Source organism: Choloepus didactylus, chromosome 8, assembly GCF_015220235.1.
Source record: "Choloepus didactylus isolate mChoDid1 chromosome 8, mChoDid1.pri, whole genome shotgun sequence".
In the NCBI taxonomy this organism is placed as follows: Eukaryota; Metazoa; Chordata; class Mammalia; order Pilosa; family Megalonychidae; genus Choloepus; species Choloepus didactylus.
Window position 1 is genome coordinate 183,793 of NC_051314.1, and position 16,975 is coordinate 200,767.

Sequence of the window (16,975 nt, forward strand, 5' to 3'; positions counted from 1 at the left end):
GTGCCCAGCAGGACCCGGCTGCCTGCCGCCCCTCCCCCGCGCAGCACCTGAAGGGTCGGTGGGGCAAACCGCAGCCCAGCGAGGGGAGGGGCCGAGCCCGGGCCCCACGTCGGGTCTCGAGGACCCTGGCCAACCCCAGACCAGCTGGAGCATCCCCAGCCCCCGTGCAGGGATCGCAGTGGCAGTGAGGGGCCCGGCTTGCGGCGGGACCCAGCCAGAGATGGAAGACTTGGGACGGAGAGGTGGAGGAAGGGTCTGGGGGATAGGAGAACAGGAGCGATTACAGACAGAGATATTTGTTCCTTTTCTCTTCCCAAATAGAGTGGATTAAAATATGCAAAACGGGGGGGTCCTTGGCCCCCAACCGAGAACCCCAACGCCTCCCCCCTCCCCCCGAGTCACCAAGGCGCGTCCTGACCTCGCATGCTGAGCTAGGCCCCCCACCTCTGGGAGAATGACCACCAGGGGCTGTGCGGGAGGTGGTCAGGCCAGCGCACCCCTCCCCCGGCCCCGACCCCCCTCTCGCCCCGGCCTCCCTGGACCGCCCTTCCTGACCGTGTGCTGGGTGGGGCTCGGCGGCCGGGGAGGGCACTAAGCAATGTACAGGGCAAGTCTCCGAGCGACAGCGAACAGGACGATTCATGCAACATTCCTGGCCCGGGCGCCGTCGTGGGGAGCAGGCCGAGCCCGCGGCCCGGGTGGGGGGGCCCTGCCGGCAGGGCGCGGCCGAGGGCGGGGGAGCGTCAGCTGCCGTCCAGCTGCCTAAGCGCGCGCTCGATGTTCATGCGGTGGCCTACGCGCGTGACGCCCAGCTCCACGAAGTCCTCCTTGGTGAGCGCCGGCAGGTGCGCGCCCTCGATCTCGTGGTCCTCGAAGCGGTCGCGGTGCTCGCCCAGGTGGATACTCTCCAGCCAGTCGCCCACGTCGAACTTGCTCCAGAGTTGCAGCGGCTTCTGCTGGAAGGGCCGGCGCGGACCGGGGGCGCCGGCGCCGGGGGCGGGCGAGGGCAGCGGCGACGGCGAGGGCGAGCGGCTGCGCGCGCTCACGCTGCGCACCACGAAGCGCACCTCTTTGGGCTCGTGCGGGATGGAGAGGCTGGACGACTTGAGGATGGTGGGGGGCGTGAGGCCGAAGGGCCGCCCCGCGCCCCCCACGCCCGCCCCCAGCCCCTCCACCCGCTCCAGCGACGCGGGCTTCACCGGGCTCGGGGCGCGCCGCGCCACGGGGTAGCGGCCGCCGGGCCGCACCGGGTAGGAGGCCCCGCCGCCAGGGCCCCCGGGGCTGCGCTGCGCTGAAATGGAGCTCAGCTCACCGAGGCTGCTGAAGAGCCTGCGGAGGGAGAGGGGGTCAGGGCCAGGTGAGGGGCACGAGGCGAGGTCGGGGGTGGACGGAGAGCCGGGGCAGGGGCAGGGCGGGGGCACTGGGGCAGGCAGGGGTCCCTCCGGTCCAGAGGAAGAAAGAAGGGTGGGATCCTGTGGTTTTTCCCTGGCCCTTTTGTTTAGTGCGACCCCCGAGTATGGAGGGGTCAGAGCCAGTGCCCTGCTGGGGTGGGGGGCAGGGGAGGAGCAACACCTGCACTGAAGAGCATATGGGAAGAATAAGATGGTTTACTCTCTCCACACCACAGCAGCTCCAGGAAGGAGGACCTCTGGTGGCAGAGGGCTGGCTGCTGCTCCCCAACAGCCCTTGGATGCTGGAGCTGGGCACAGCCCCATCCACTGATGCCCTGGGCAGTAAGACCCAGTCAGTCCCCTCACCACTCCCCATACCAGGGCCAGAGAAGCCTGGGGCTGGCAGCGGGGATGGCTGAGCTGTGACCAAGGCAGCACAGGATGAACAGGTCCTTCGTAGCATACCCTGAGACAGGCGCCAGGCAGCATTCACGTCATCGAGGGGCAGCAGCGCGTGCAAGGCAGGCCCGGTGCGGAGTGTCAGACCCGAGAACCGCAGGCAGCAGCACACGCCCTCAGAGCCACAAGCCACACACACACTTGGAGGACACTCGCTGCTAACCTTGCCCAACAGGACCCAGACTTCCTGCCCCTTCCCAGCCTGGACACACAAGAAGGCCAGTCTGGAAGACTGCTCCAGAGAAAACCCTCCTCCGTAACCCCATCCCCATCCCTGCGCCCGCTGTGGCCACGGCAGGAGCCAGGAGGCTGTCAGAGACACCAGAACCCCAGCAGCCAAGCAGAGCGGTAGCAGCCGTGCAGACAGTGGAAGGCATGGGATGGGCATGCTCACTTACACAGCCGGCGCTCGGGGGCCACCGCGCAGCTAGACAGAGCAGCCACATGCAGATGGGGCAGGAAGAGAGCAATGAGAGAGAGTGTTAGCGCGGGCAGTTTGCACGGCAGCACACGCCCCCATCACGGCCACATGGCCGGACAGCCCAGACCAGGGACCCTGACTGGGCGCTCCCCACCCAAGTGGAGAGAGGACACAGTGCGTGGGCCCAGCTGCCGCGGGAGAGGGGGTAGTTGGGGGAGAGTGCCTGCGAGTGTAGGCCAGGGGTGGGCAGAGCTGGAGGATCTGCTGTGCCACCTGGTCTCTTGCTGGTGAAACGCAGACCCCAGTGGCACCTGCCCACGAGCATTCCTCCACGCGCTCTGCCCAGGGCTGGCCATAAGTGCCGGATGTCACCTCACATCCTCTCTGCTGTTGGACCCAGCCTGGAAGGCCCTCCAGCTTGCAGTCCCCTCTCTCTCAATCCACCTGGACTGGCCAACAGAGCTCTCCTCCAGGTTCCCCAGTCCACCACCCAGGGTGCCCTCAGCTCCCCTCCCCCAAAGCAGGCCCTCTCTCTCCATCTCCTGCATCGTCCACCTGTCCAGGGCCAACCCCTCCCTGTGGCCTCTCCCACTTGACCTGGATCCAAGAAACAACCCCTGCTTTCCATCTCCTTGTGCTGGCTCACTCCCCTCAGCCTCATTTCAACTGCTCAGATGCGGAGCAGAGCTCCTGAGAAAGCCAGCAGGTGCCCCAGGAGGAGAGGAGCTCTGAGAACACATGGGGTGAGTGGGGGGAGCAGGTGCCAACCACCAGAAGACACCCTCCCTGGGCCACCAATTCAGGGACCTGCACGGAACCACCTCACGGGCTCTGCTGGTCCCGCCACCCACCACGTGGTAGGGCGTGCACGGGAGGCCTGGGCCAGGGAGCCAGAGGCTCTGGCCGGGCAGGCTGCGCGGCTGCAGTGTCCGAGGAGACCCTCGTGCAGCGTGCTGGCTGCAGGGAGGCGAGACTCTGCCAAAGAGCCGGGCTAGTGCCGGGAGACGGGGGGAGCAAGGGGCCGAGTTCTGGCTGGGAGTGGGGGGAGGGTGACACCGTACCCCTCCCCAAACACTGCAGACAACTAGGCCTAGATGAGAACAGCTCGAGGGAAGGCTGGGGGCACCCCTGGCATCCACGCCTGTCCCATCTCTCAGGGAACAGGCACTGCCCACATCGGCCGGAGGGCAGGAACCCTGGCAATGACCGCTGCTGCCACTCTCAGCTGTTGGCCGTGTGCTGGGTACCCGCCTCCTGCACCCGACCCCTCACCAAACACCACTGCCCCAAACACCTCAGGCGGCCTCCCTCATGGCAACCATGGTCTCGACTCCTCTGCCACCAGCATCTGGAATCTTGTCCTGTTTCGCCTCCCCGTTTTCTTGGCTGGTGAAGTCCTGCCTGTCCCAACTCCCACTTGCTGACTTCTCCTCGACCTGCTTGTCTGTCTCCCGTCACGTGCCCTTCCCTCTGCCCTCTTTTCTTCTCCTTCTGGACTTTCTCCTGGGTCAGGTCAGCTGCTCCCACCATCAGGAATGGGCAAAGTGCCCAAGAATGCCACAGCTGAGGCCCAGGCAGCCTCCCCAGGGCTCCAGACCCAATGTGCCCCACCGCCATCCCACACCAGGGCCTGGAATCACACCAGCTTCTGCACCTCCTCACCCCCCATGCCAAGGGCCAACCCTCCCACGTTAACCCCGACCCTGTTCTCCGTCCGCCGCTTCTGGGCCCGCACCTCCCATGAGCTCACTGGGCGCCTTCCCAACTGTCTTCCTTGACCCCCCGCACCAAGGAAACACCCAGCAGGACAAGGGCCACATCACCCGTCTCGAACCGCTTCCCTGGGCCCATGGGTACCGACAGGCTGCGAAAAGCCCAAACCGCAGCCTTGGTCACTAGCTCATCTTCAGGCCCCTCCATGCAGGGCAAGCCTAGCTTTTGGGCTTTTGCAACTTGGGGGGCCTCATAAAGAAGGTTAACGCATGATCATGGGCACATTAGAAACGGGGCCCTGAAGCGTAATCCTTCTCAGCTTCTGGGCAAATCCACCTCTGACTCGGGGCATCTTCATTCTGTCAACTCTGGCTTCTCGTCACCCACGCCTTTGCCAGACTCAGCCCTTACACCCTAAGTGCCTTAAGGTCCCCTCTTCTGGGTCCGTCTGTTGGTGTCTCCAGAAACCCTGGGCCCGTTGCCTGGGATGCTCTCAACCCTGCAGGTGCTGAGGCAGATCCCACACAGGCTGGCACATGAAAGCTGTCGGCATTGGTCCCAGAACAGGCCCTGCTGGCCTTGAGCCCCTGCAGGGGCAGCCAGCAGGCCACATGCCACTTTCCCCAGATCCCTGGCAGACATGTAAACAGGCAGAACTCTAGAGCTGGGTTCTCGACTGTCACGAAGCATAAGTGTCTTCTGCAGTCCACAAAGAAGTCGTCTGAGACTGCACAGGTGAGGGGAGCATGGCATCCTGAACCTGCTGCACACCTGACCTTGTGCTGCCAAAGCTGTTTCACCGTGTGAGGTTCAGACCGATGAAAACGGACACACTGGGGCGCTCAGAGCACAGATTCAGATTCCCATGTGGAGCCCATGGCCAGGGAAGGCCGAGGCAGTCTGTCCCGCAGAGAACTGAGCCCTGAAGCTGGGAATGCAGAGCAGAGGTCTAGGGTCAATGTTCCCGAAAGCCATCCTGAGGAGACTCGATGTTAAGGAAAAAAGGAATTCCTGGAGGCCAAAGGCACAAAGTGCTCGAAAATCAAAGCTGGCCAATCACTTCCACAAGTTCCTGAATTTGGGTTCCAGGCCACCTGACCTGTCCAGAAAGACCTCAGGCCACAGAGCACCTCATGGCTAAGCAGACACCAAAGCCTGGGCCCAGCAGCAGGACAGAGAAGATGGAAGGAGGAGGGCATTTGCCTCCAGGGTGCTGTCCGTCCAGGTCGGGCCAGGGGCTAGCCTGGGAGAGGGAAGTGGTCCCAGGTGATCCCCCAGGGGCATGGCTCAGGGGTGGCCGCAGCAAACCATCAGGGCTTCCGTCGGGGTTGGTGCTGGGAAGGAAACTTCCCACACTTGGGCATTTCTCCAAAGACTGTCTCACTAACAGTGCCATCGCCACGGGCTAGCCTGCCCTGGGTCAGAGCCCAACTCTGGCCACCACAGCCACACAGAGGGCCAGGCCTGAGGTCAGGCTGGGCAGAGGGGGCCGGGGGGCAGCAGGGCCAACGGGGGAGCTCAAGAGGGTAAAAGGAGAGCAGGAGGCAGTGGCGAAGGGGGTGGCTCAATTGCCGAAGACATCAGACTACACGTGCTCTGTTATCCACATGACCAAAATAAAAGGGTGTGATCCTGCCGCATAACAAAGCAGGCCGGCGACTCCTGTGGGAGGGTCACTGTGCGCTGACCCAGTGAGCACAGAACGGGGCCTGGGCCGGATGAAGGCCCTCCTATTGCTGGGACCAATCTCCTGGGAGCCTCAGTTTCAGTCTGCAAAACGGAGATGTCATTGTTCACCTAACAGACGGTCGTGAGGGCGAAGTGCTATGATGTGACTTCTTGGTGCCACGTCTAGCACTATTTTCCCAGAAAAGAACCAAAGGGTCTGGCTGAGTACATGGGCGTCAGGAAAACAAAAGCAGCAGCAGCTAACACGCAGCGGGACAGAGGATGGCCACTCAGCCAGCACAGGCCACCCAACCATGAGCTGGCACCAGGGGGCCAGGCAAGTTGCTCACGTTGGCAAGGGCTGTCGTGGGACATCTGTTGTTCTGGCCGTCCAGTATCTGTCTCTTTTCTGGTAGCAGAGCGGGTGTCACTTGGAGACCACCCTCTCCCATCCAACGACAGCCCTGCGCCTCCCTAAACTTGATGATGGGGGCAGGGAAGCAGGTGACCCATATGAGGGCAGAATTTGGTGGGAACTACTAAGAGAAAGATCCAGAAGGTGAAGGGTGGGAGCTGCCAGTCTTGCCCTTTCCCACCCAAAACACGGTGTCCTGGTGACCCCAGAGCCCTGGACAAGAGACCCTCACCCTGACGGAGGCCAGATGCTAAAGAAGGTGGACGTGAGCCCCAAAAGGGGAGCCCAGCAAGATGCCAGCCCTCCCGCCTCCCCTGTGCCTCAGGCTGCCCCGCGGTGCAAGCAGGGTGGACAGGTCTGGGTCAGTCTCTCTGCAGATCCTTGTCCTGAGCCACTTCCCTAGGGCTCAAACCACAAAAGACAGCACTTGCATTTGGCTTCGTTCTTTCATCCGCTTAGCCGAGGTTTATTGAAAGACTGCTGTGTGCTCTCAGGCACTATGCCTAGAGACCAGGGGCAGAGAAGGGAGGGGTTGGCGGAGGGCAGAGAAGCTCATGGAGACTCTGGACAGAGCCAGTGTGCAAAAAGGGCTCCCTGCCGGCCAGTCACCCCCTGCTGGGACCCTCGCTGTCCACACCCACAGGCCACTCGAGGAACACTGCCTCTGTGGGGCTGGCCGAGGCTAAAAGGGAAGAGGGTCACTGCCCCAGGAGCAAGAGCAGGGGGCTCCGGGGGCCACCCAAGAGAAGCACCAGGGGCTCCCGGAGCGCCCTCTCATCTTTTGAATCTTGACCTGTTAGAAGGCAGAACGGACAGGCCGCTGTAAGAATTCTGCAAGATTCTTAAGTTCTGAGCTCCCCCATCACATGAACTCTGTTTCCCGAGGTTCACAGCCAAGAGCCCACTAGATGGTCTTTGGGGCAGCAAGATCAGGCAGCTGGGAGGCAGCAACCCCCACACTCCCCCCAGAGCCAGGAGAACAGACGAGGAGAGACCCAAAGGGCACAGAAGGCCAAGGCAACTTTTGGAAAGGCAGACGAGAGGGCCGGCCTGGGGACGAGCAGCTCTGCCCTTCTACCAGCACCCTGGGGAGAGAATCCCATTTTCCCACTGGCATCCGTGCAGCCCACAGGCCTGAGAGGAGCCCCCTTTGGGACAGGGGTCCTCAAGCAAAGAGCCCAGGGGTCATCAGGGATCCAGCAGCTTCCGCCAAGCCAGAGGAACGACAGCCCGAGCAGCCCCTCCCCATGCCAGTGCCGCCACCACACTTCTAGCAATGTGGCCCCAACCCCCGGCAGGGCGGGTTCAGACGGAGGGACGGGCAAGGGGTGGGGAAGTGAAGGCAGACGTGCCAGTCCAGTGTTCTGGGGGGTGGTGGGTTCAGAAACAGTAGGTCCCACCCCTCTCCCTACAGCACCTCAGGCCACCCAGAGGCATCTGATTCGAGGGGCTCTGAGCTGTGCTCCTGGGGGCAGGTCCCAGGAGGAAAGGAGGCGCCAAGCCTTTACGAGAAAACAAGCACAAGGTGGCTCTGGGGAAGGTGGCGCTGGCCACGGGCAAGGGCAGGACCAGGAGTGGGCCTTAGAATGAGCCCGGAGGGCAGAGGCCGCTCGGGGCAGGAGCCGGAGGGTGAGCCTCAGACCCAGCCTGGTCCCTGACGGGTACCAGCTCCCACCTCAGCACCAACGGGGGATATTCCGGGTGCCCGAAAGAGCCTTCCATCGCAGACAAAGCAAGTCCCGATAATGGACAGCAGGGATCCTGGGGGGACAGCGGGGAAGACAGAGTGGGGAGTACGGACAGGTGGGGGATGGGACAGAATGGGCCACGGAGGGGGGATCAGAGAGGAAGGTCAGGGGGCACGGACACGGGGCAGGTCCCCCTCCCCACAGCCCGCCCGCACCCGCCCTGCTCACCGCGCTGCCGCCATGGGCGACTTCTTGGCAGGGTCCAGCAGACCGCCCAGGCCGCCAGCCGGCTCCTCCCCTAGGGAGCGGGTGTCCTTGTTGAGCTGCTGCAGGCGGGAGCTGAGCTCACTGATCACAGTTGGCTTGTCGTCTTCAGGCCCAGGGAGCCCGCGGCTCTCCACGGGGTCCCCCCACAGCTTGGACCTTCTCTGGAAGAGGTAGCGAGGGCGGGCAGTCCCGGCGGCAGAGACGGCGTGGTGCTGCTGGGCCACGAGCTCGCTGTCCGAGGACTGCTTCAGCAGCGGGTCCCTGAAGGTCACCGGCCCCTTCCCCAGGGGGGACTTGAGCTTGGGCTTGGGAGGCACTGGCGGCTTCTCGAGTAGAAAAGTGTGTCCGTCGGCGAAGGAGGTGTGGGTGTCGGTGAGCTCGCCGCTCTCTGAGCTCAGCGTGGACATGCTGGACACCGTGGAAATGGTGCTCGTGGTCTCCAGGTGGGGGTCACTGGAGCTGCGGGTGTCAGCCTCTTCCACACCTGAGTCGGCTGCCGACTCAGGGGCAGGGGGCGGCTCGCTACTGGGCTTCCCTGAGGCTGGGCCAGGCACCGCAGCGGGAGAGGGGCCTGGGCCGGGCAGTGGGGTGGCCAGCAGGACTCCATTGGCAAACTCTTCAGGGGGTGGCACCAGCCCAATGCGGGCAAGCTCCTCTCGGGTCTCCTCGTCGCTGGAGGACAGCTGGGCAGGCGGGAGGTTCACTGCAAACACCAGCTCTGGCTCCTCCTCTGAGCTGCCCTGGCCTAGTGCGGGCTCCACTGGGGTGCTGGTGGGGGGCTGGGCCCGGGGGCTGGGCAGGGGCTCTGCCACTGCCACCACCGCCGACTGTGCAGGGGTCGGAGTCGGCTCCAGGGAGCCTGGGCGCTCCTCTTGGGCCCCCAGCCCGCCGGGCCCCTCCCCGTTGCTGGTGGCGTGCACCACGATGAGGCCGGCTGGCCGCTGCAGGGATGTGTCCAGAACACTGAGGATCATGGACTTCTTGTCGTCCGGTGGCTTGCGCTCCTCTCGGGGGCTTTTCTCAGGCTCCCTGCGAGCAGGCACAGGAACCCAGGCTGGGCCGCGTGGGGAGAAGGCCGGGGACGCCAGGGCTCCTCGCTCTGAGTCTCGGGCCTGGACATCCACAAACAGAGGCCCGGGGCGGTCGGTGTCCGGGCTGTGCACCGGCGTGGGGGACCGGGAGGGCACCTGGGAGGCCAGAGCCCGCTCGCGGGCAGCCAGGGCGAGGGCCAGGGGTGAGCTGGGGTCCAGAGGTTTGCCGGTGAGTGGGTGAATGAAAGTGGAGCCCGAGGGCCCGAGGCTGGGACCGCTGACCAATGGCTTCAGGGCAGAGACGGGGGACGGCAGCAGCAGGTCGCGGCCGGGGGCGGCGCCGGCGCCCAGGAGGCGCTCGTCGATGGAGCGGGAGGGCTGCAGGGAGGGCAGGTCGGCGGTGGGGGCACTGCCTTCGATGGCGCCCACCGACAGGAACACCGTGGAGCGGCGCCGCTCTTCCAGCCGCCGGTCCTTGGCGGGGCCCGGGCCGCCGAACGCCAGGCCGGGGCCGTCTCCGGGCCCGTAGTCGAGGCCGCCAGGCCGGGGCCCGCGGTGCGTCGGCGACGGGTCGCGGGCGAAGCTTCCGCCGCCCGGGCCGGGAGCGCCGACCGCCAGCGCCGCGCGCTCCTGCGCGTCCTCCACCTGCAGCTGCTTCACCAGCGGGCTCTTGCGGCGCTGGGGCTTGGACGGCGCAAAGAGGCTGGCACTGAAGGCGCCCAGGTTGGCGTAGGGGCTGTCGGGCCCCGGCGGCCGCGGCCGGCGCTTGGGGCGCTCGGGCGGGGTGGCCGCGGGCGGGGGCCGTGCGCCGTCGGTCTCGGGCGCCGAGTCCTGCAGAATGATCATGGAGCGCGCGCGCTTCTGCCGCTCGGGGTAGGGCAGCGGGCCCAGGGCCGCGCCGGCCTCATAGAACCCCGCGGGCCCCGCACCCAGGCGCGCCTCCAGGCCCGGCTTGAAGCTGGAGCGCACCGTGTCGTAGGCCCGGCCCGGCGGCGGTGGCGGCGGCGGCGAGAAGGCAGGGGGCGGCCCCGAGTCGAAGTAGTAGGGGGCAGGAGGGGGCGGCGGGGCTGTCTGCGGCGGTGGCGGGATGCCGCGGCCCTCGCGCACCGAATCCTGCATCGACGTGCTCCGTGGGAAGCGCCCCTCCAGCAAGGATGCCAGCTTCTCGTCCTCCCCTGTGGACAGAGGGACTGGTGAGACCGGCGGGGCCGCTGGGGCCGGAACCTTCCAGGAGGCATCTCGGACCCTCCAGCAGAGCCTAGGGCCGGCCCCATATCTGACCCAGGGCCATGCTGCTTAGAGCCCCAGAAAAGGGGGTTTCAAGGACACTAGGAGCCAGGGTTGGAGGGCAGTGGAGGAGGGGAACCTAGGGCTGGGCCAAGTAGTCCAGGAGAGGAAGAGAAGTCAGACCAGACTTAGGGTGGAAGGGGAAAAGGAATCCAAACCCTGGCTCCCTGGAGTGGGCCTAAGGATGTGAGGTGGGCCCTGGGAAGGCAACCCAGGGCGGGAGAGCACCCCACTCTAACGGGGTTCACCACTGCAGCATGAGGCCTTCACCAGAAGCTGCTAGAAGGGGCTGGTGGCAGGGCTTCCCACAGAAACCGAGTAAGGCCAAGACTCAAAAGAACCAGAAGTATGGGAAGCTCCAAGTCTGAAGACAGATGTCACGAGGAGGCGCTGGTGGCAACTAGAGATGGGAGAGGGGGGTGGGCAGGGACATTTCCCCCCGTGGCCGGAGCCCAGGGTTCAGAGGGCAGGAGTGACACAGTGACTGTAACCGAGGGGCAGCAGGGCTACAGCCCACGCAGGAGAGAGCTGGTGCTCAGGTAAGCGGTGCTCTGCGGAGGGAGGAGCCCAGAGAGGCTCCAATCCCAGAGGGAGGGAGGGAGGGAGGGAGGGTGGCTGGAGAGAAGGATGGAAGTTAGGAAGGAAGGACAGCTGGAAGGAAGAAAGGAAAGGAGGGAGGGAGGAGCTAGTGTGGCTCGGGAGGCTGGAACATATGCACAGTTACCAGGTAAAACATGACAGTGACATAGGGAACAGTTGCTTCTCCAGGACAGAGTGGGGACTCCACTGGATACCATCTGGGTCAGGGAGCCCACCTCAAGATGCAGACAGGGCCCACCGAAGCCATGGCACATCCTCGTTCTGCCCACATTAACGGCAGTGAGCACCGAGCACCAACGCAAGGCGCAGGGCAGCACCAACCAGGCCAGCGGCAGTCGCTGGGGCTCCCTGTGCCCCGGCAATGCATCAGCCCTCACGCACAGCACACGTCGGGGCGGGTGCTAGAGCCATCCCATGCTCACAGATGAGCACCTTGAGGCTGCAAGGGTTGTCTGCTGCCCAGGGCCACTCAGCAAGGATTGAGTCGGGAACCAGGCAGCGTGACCCCAGACCAAGGGAAGGGAGTGACTGGGCCTCCAGGTGAGCACCTGCCAGCTCTCACCACCTGGACACAGAGGGGCAGGCAGGAGGGGCCCACAGCCTGCAGGGCTGGGCAGAGTCCAGTCCAGCACAGTCCTGTGGCTGGGTAGGGCCCACAAAGGGGCAGGTTGGGGACAGCAAATGCCAGGGTAGAGAGAGTTGGAGACAGATGTCCCAGCTGAAGCGTGAGACGCCAGCTACGGATGCCCCCACAGGGCCCTGGGACAGTGAGGAGCCCACGAAGGGTCCAGCCAGAGGGAGATGGCGACGTCTGCTCTGTAGAAAGATCCCTTTGGCCAGAAGGATGGACTAGAAGGTGGGGCTGGAGCAAGAGGTCATGAGGAGACAAAAGCAGGGGTCCAGGTGCGAGACCATGAGGCCTGAGCCGGGTCGGGCCCAGAACGGAGGTGAGGGGTAGGTACAAGGCTGTAAAGGGGCAGAAACTCCCCAATTTGGCAAAAGAAAAGGAAGAACTGTAGGGGCACACAAGGTTAGGCAAGGAGGGCAGGGAGAGTGCCTCTCAGTGCCAAAGTAGCTGCAGTCTCACGTCCCCCTTCCCCACCCTCCCACCCACTGAAGTGACCACGTGCCTCTTACACGTCACCCTGTCAGCAATTGGCCCACCACCACCTAGAAACACCCACTCATCCTGCACTAAGCTCAGACGCTCCCAAGCATTCCATGGCCCAGGTGTGGGGGGGCCCCCAGTTGGCTCTCACAGCAGCTGTGCACGTAACTTCACACACAGCTGCATGCTGGGTGGGCCACAGGCCTGCCACTTGACCCCCGACGAAGCCCCTCGGTGTTGGGCCTGGGGCGGGAGAGGAATCGGGATTTGAGGAGGTTGGTGGATGGGGGGAGCTGCTGTGTGGCCTTGGGCAAGCGACTTCACCCCATTCTGCCCTCATCTGCTCATCTGTAAAACAGGCACTCAGCGTACTTCCTCAGCATGGCCACTGAGCACCCACAACACTGAAAACAGGGCAGCGGGTGGGGGGGGGGTTGGCGCTGGGTGGGAGGATGGGGGGCAGGGGTCAGGGGACCGCCGGCCGCAGAGGTGGATGAGCGGGTGGGCAGGGCCAGTGAGCAGCTCTGGTCTGGCGGAGTCGGAGGTGTGGACGCAGCTGGGAGGCCAGTGCAGCGCGGGAGTCGGAGGCCAAGGCCTTCGGAAGCACCTCACGGAGGGGACGGAGACTGAAGGGGCGGCCTGGGGAACGGGAGGAAGAGCAGGGGGAGCAGAGTCCTGGCGGAGGGTGGGCTGCATGCCCCCAGGAAGAAGGCCGGACCACCACGCCCCTGGAGGGGCAGCCCCGGTGAGGGCCCAGTCTCGGCTGCTCAGCGGCAGCGTGGGTCACGTTTGGAGGACACTGGTTGTGAAGGGAAGCGGAGAAAGAGAGCAAGAGCTGGAGGGGGTCAAGTTCACGGGGAGGGCACTGGGGTTGGTGGGGAGGCGGGAGGGCCCAGGGGACAGGGCTTGGTGGGAGGAGTCGAGGCCTCAGGGCCTCCTTTACCAACGTATCTGTGGGGAAAGGACGGACCCCCACAGAGGAGAGCCCCAGACCAGGCAGGAAACCGGAGCTCCGGTTTGGAAAGGAGACAGAGGCTCTACGGAAGGCCCCGGAGGCTCCTCTCGGAGGCCCGCACCCCCACCAGAGCCTTGCCCGGCCCCCCAGCCCCCCAGCCCCGAGCCCGGGCCATACCTACTGACTTCGTCCGGGGAAGCCCCCTCCGCAGCGAGCCCGGCAGCTTCTCTGGGCCAGGGAGGCCCTGGCGCTCAAACAACGACTGTGGGGTGGGGTACAGAGGCTCTAGGGCGCTGGGCCCTCAGATCTCCACGCAGCCCTTGCCCCGCCGCCTGAGCCCGAGACCCCACCCCACCCCTCAGGGCCCTGGGGAGCACGCAGAAGGCACGGACACGGGAGCTGGGCTGGGAACTGGTGCCTCGTGTGCAGCACTTGGTGACAGGAGAAGCCAGAAAGAGCAAGAACCCAACTGGCTGAGCTGCAGCCTTTCTGGGGGCCGAGACGACCCCAGGTGAGCTCAGGAGAGGCAGTGGGGTCAAAATGATAGCCCTCGTCCCGGAAAAACACATCAACTCCCAGGAGGAGCACAACTCCTCAGAGCTCGATGGGCTGCTGGTCGGACCCCGCCTGGGGCACTGGGCTGAGTCACCACATCCCACAGACACACGCGAGAGCCACACGCGGCCCTGGAGACCCTGAACACCCCCCAGTGACTCGGCCCCAAACCCCTGTGAGCCAGGGGACCCCGCCCCCTCTGGCTTACACTGATCTCGGCAGGGGTCAGCCTCCGGCTGGTGGGCCGCTGTTTGACGGTGGCAGCTCTCGAATCAGCGTCCGCGATGTCTGGCCTCAGGGTGGGCTCCGCGGCGGCCGCCAGGATCTCATCCAGCTTCTCTGCAGAGCAGGGAGGTGCCCTCAGCCTCGGCCCCTCACCCCACAGGGCACCCCCTTACCCCCACCAGAGGGCAGGCCCTACCCCAGCCCGGCCGCTCTGTCCTATCGGGGACCTTCAGTGACCACGGCTCACTCCAAGAAAGGCCACTACTGTCCGCAGCCCCACAGCTGCACCTGCACTTCCCTCCCCGGCCCCACGGCCCCTGCTCACCAGGTATTTCTGAAAGGGTGAATAAATCAGTAACGAGCGGAGGAGTGCGTGAATGCCGAATATGTTCTGAAAGCAACTCACTGCCCTGAGCTCAGATCTAAACGATGGCTCTGTTTGCCACGTAGCAAATGCTCAATGTCTGTTCAGTGAGTGACCACATGGAGGCAAGTTTCATATGCTACCTCATTGAGGGAAAATATCTGGACTTGAAGAGATTTTTTAGGGCAGGTTTTCTGATCCAAAGATGTGACTATATTAGAAATTTCAGACACAGCAGTTGGTTGTGGACTATGTCTTTTGGGGAAGGTGGGCCGCTCACTGTCTCTCAAAAAGTGAGGAGATGGTAGACAGGCAGTAGATAGATGGATAGAAACATGGAGATAGAGATGAGATGAATAAGCAAATAGAATGATACGGCAAATGTGGCAAAATGTTAAAAGTTGATGGATCTGGGTATCTGGGTGGGGTGTGTTGTTTTCTGTATGGGTTTTGTATTATTTTTGCAACTGTCCTGTAAGTTGAAATTATTTCAAAATAAAACACTTTTTTAAATGAAAGGAAAAAAAAAAATAAAAGGCTCTGTGCAAATGGGGGAGGGGTGCGCCAAGGCCCCCGGCCCATTCCTGGCTTGGACGAGGGCTGAGGGGCCCAGCCAGGACGGCCTGGGCAGCGACCCTTTAAAATCTGCCGTGAGAGAAGAGCTGTGTGTGTGCTTCTACCAGTTAGAATTACTTGTTGTCTTTAATAATCAAAATGTTTTGGAAAGTTCTATTACACTGATGTGCATCTGAGACCCTCGCTGAGTTCTGCTCCTCCTCCAGCAGCCCCCTGAACCAGTCAAACTCCAGACCCACAGCCCCATCCCCACCTGGGGCTGTTCCACTTGGGGGACCAGCCAGGCTGCCCTGGCACCCCTCTCACGCCAACCCTGGCTGAGTTGCACGTTCGGCCTACGTGGCCTAAGCTCCCCCAGGCCCCACAGCCCTGCTCTCCACCTGGGATCCCGGGGCAGTGGCTGCAGGCAGGTGCGGCTCTCCCGCCCGCCGGGGCATACCCACCCTGCACCAACTGTGCCGACGTAACCTCATCTGATAAAACGGGCACAAAGCAGCCCTGCCTCCCGTGGCTGCCTGCATTAGGACAGGAGGCCCCGCTCCACACCCCCCAGGACCCCCTGCACCTCGGACGGTGCCAGAATGCAGCCACCGCTCATGATCCAAAGCGAACATGGTGTGACCGCAGACCCGCCGGTGGACCCACAACAGGCCCGCACACAGCCAGGGAGGCTGGCTCAAGGCTCTTCGGGTTTGTTTTTGTAAGGAAGTGAATAATTTTCCTCTGGAAGCTAAAATAACAATCGCTACCACTTGTAGTGCTGGCTGTTCCCCACGGCGTTCATATGAATCTTTTTCCCTAACCCTCTCTGACGAGAGCACAACTGTCACCCCCTTTTGCCAAGAGGAAACAGAAGCTCAGAGAGAAACTGCCCAGACCACAGACCCAGTGGGCAGTCACACCCAACTGCCAGGCTCCCCAAAACCTCCAGGCTGTAGACCTGGGGGGGTGCGCGGGGGCACAAGGATCCTGCAAACTACAAGCCACCGAGGCTGGCACCGATCCCAACAAAATTACAAAATATGCTCTTGAAACGGGAAACGAAGCCCTGGAACTGGTCCCTCCCATAGCCTCGTTCACACGGTCGTCCAGACGCGCCTCTGAGCGGCTCGGCCCAAGCAACTGGAGGAAGTGCACAGACGACACTGGGGGATAGACCAAAATAATCCAGAAATAGCTCACACGTGTGCTCCAAAGGCCATGGAGAAAAGGGTCCCCAGGGGAGCCTTCAACGCTGGGAAAGATGCTGGAGGAAGGCCTCACCTGGAACAGGGCAGGGGCAGGCAGCGCAGGTGCCGGCACGGGGAGGCCTCAGGGGAACCCACGCGACGGACTGGGGGGCCCTGGGCAGGTGGACAAATGAGCGAAGACACCCCCAGGCGGGGAGGAGAGGAGAGAGGACCAGCACGGAGGGGCCACGGGTCCGAGAAGGAGGAAAAGGGGCCGGCGCTGGACCTGGGGCCTGGGTCAGGAGACCCCCAGAGACCAGGGCTTCCATCTGGGCCATAACCCCCTATGCACTGGACAAGGGCAGAGAGACCTCATCAGACCCTGCATGGCTCCCGCAACCAGGCTGGACAGGCAGGAAGCAGCCCCAGAAGGGTGCAGGCGGTGAGGCCTGAAGGGGGTGCTAGGTGATGTCCACAGCCTGAGGGTCGGCTTGGGCAGAGGGGCTCCAAGTTCTGTCCCCAGTGCCGTGGGCCCCAGGCCCTGCCCTAAAGGAACTGTCACCAAGGGGTGACCCTGCAGCCAGGGACATGGAGCGCTCACCCCCCGGGTATGGCCGCCTGCCTCTAGCTCCAAGTGGCCAAGGCTGCAGCTATCCCTGACCCCTTCCCAGGCCTGAGCCTCCTGTCCGTCCCCAAGTCCTCCTGTGACCCCCCCAGCAGCTTCCCAGGGAGAAGGATGACACTCGCCTGCACAAGGGTCAGGCAAAGCCGGGGCCCTGGGGACTGACCGGGAGACCCTCACAGGCACGTGACTCACCCCCTTTTCTTCTCCGAATTGAGGCTTGGAATCAAGAAACAGAGCAAACGGGGTAAGAGGCAGGCTTCATCCCACTCCCTGCATCCACCCCCCAGCCCACACCTTCCCCAACCATCTGCAGCCAGGACCCCTCCCCACTTCACCCCCAGCCTATACCTCCACATCAGACTGTGAGTGACAAATCCTCCCAAATGCTGAGTCAGTAAACGGCTTGAAACTCAAGAAAGAAACAACCACGAGCAAGAACATGCACTTGCACATGTGCA

General features: G+C 63.6%; 1 protein-coding gene across 5 annotated transcripts in view; it reads right to left on the minus strand.

Annotated features, from left to right (window-relative positions):
- Positions 1 to 475: 475 nt before the first annotated feature.
- SHANK3 (SH3 and multiple ankyrin repeat domains 3) overlaps positions 476 to 16,975 on the minus strand; it is a 44,550-nt gene continuing 28,050 nt past the window's right edge. Inside the window, exons 18-23 of one of the 5 annotated variants that reach the window (XM_037848286.1) lie at positions 16,710 to 16,733; positions 13,767 to 13,897; positions 13,181 to 13,265; positions 7,984 to 10,228; positions 2,249 to 2,277; positions 1,336 to 1,726 (exon numbers count right to left, since the gene is read on the minus strand). In XM_037848286.1, coding sequence (XP_037704214.1) covers positions 1,608 to 1,726; positions 2,249 to 2,277; positions 7,984 to 10,228; positions 13,181 to 13,265; positions 13,767 to 13,897; positions 16,710 to 16,733 — 2,633 coding nt within the window. In that variant the 3' untranslated portion in view covers positions 1,336 to 1,607. The other 4 variants (XM_037848284.1, XM_037848288.1, XM_037848287.1 and 1 more) reach the window with 4 other exon arrangements.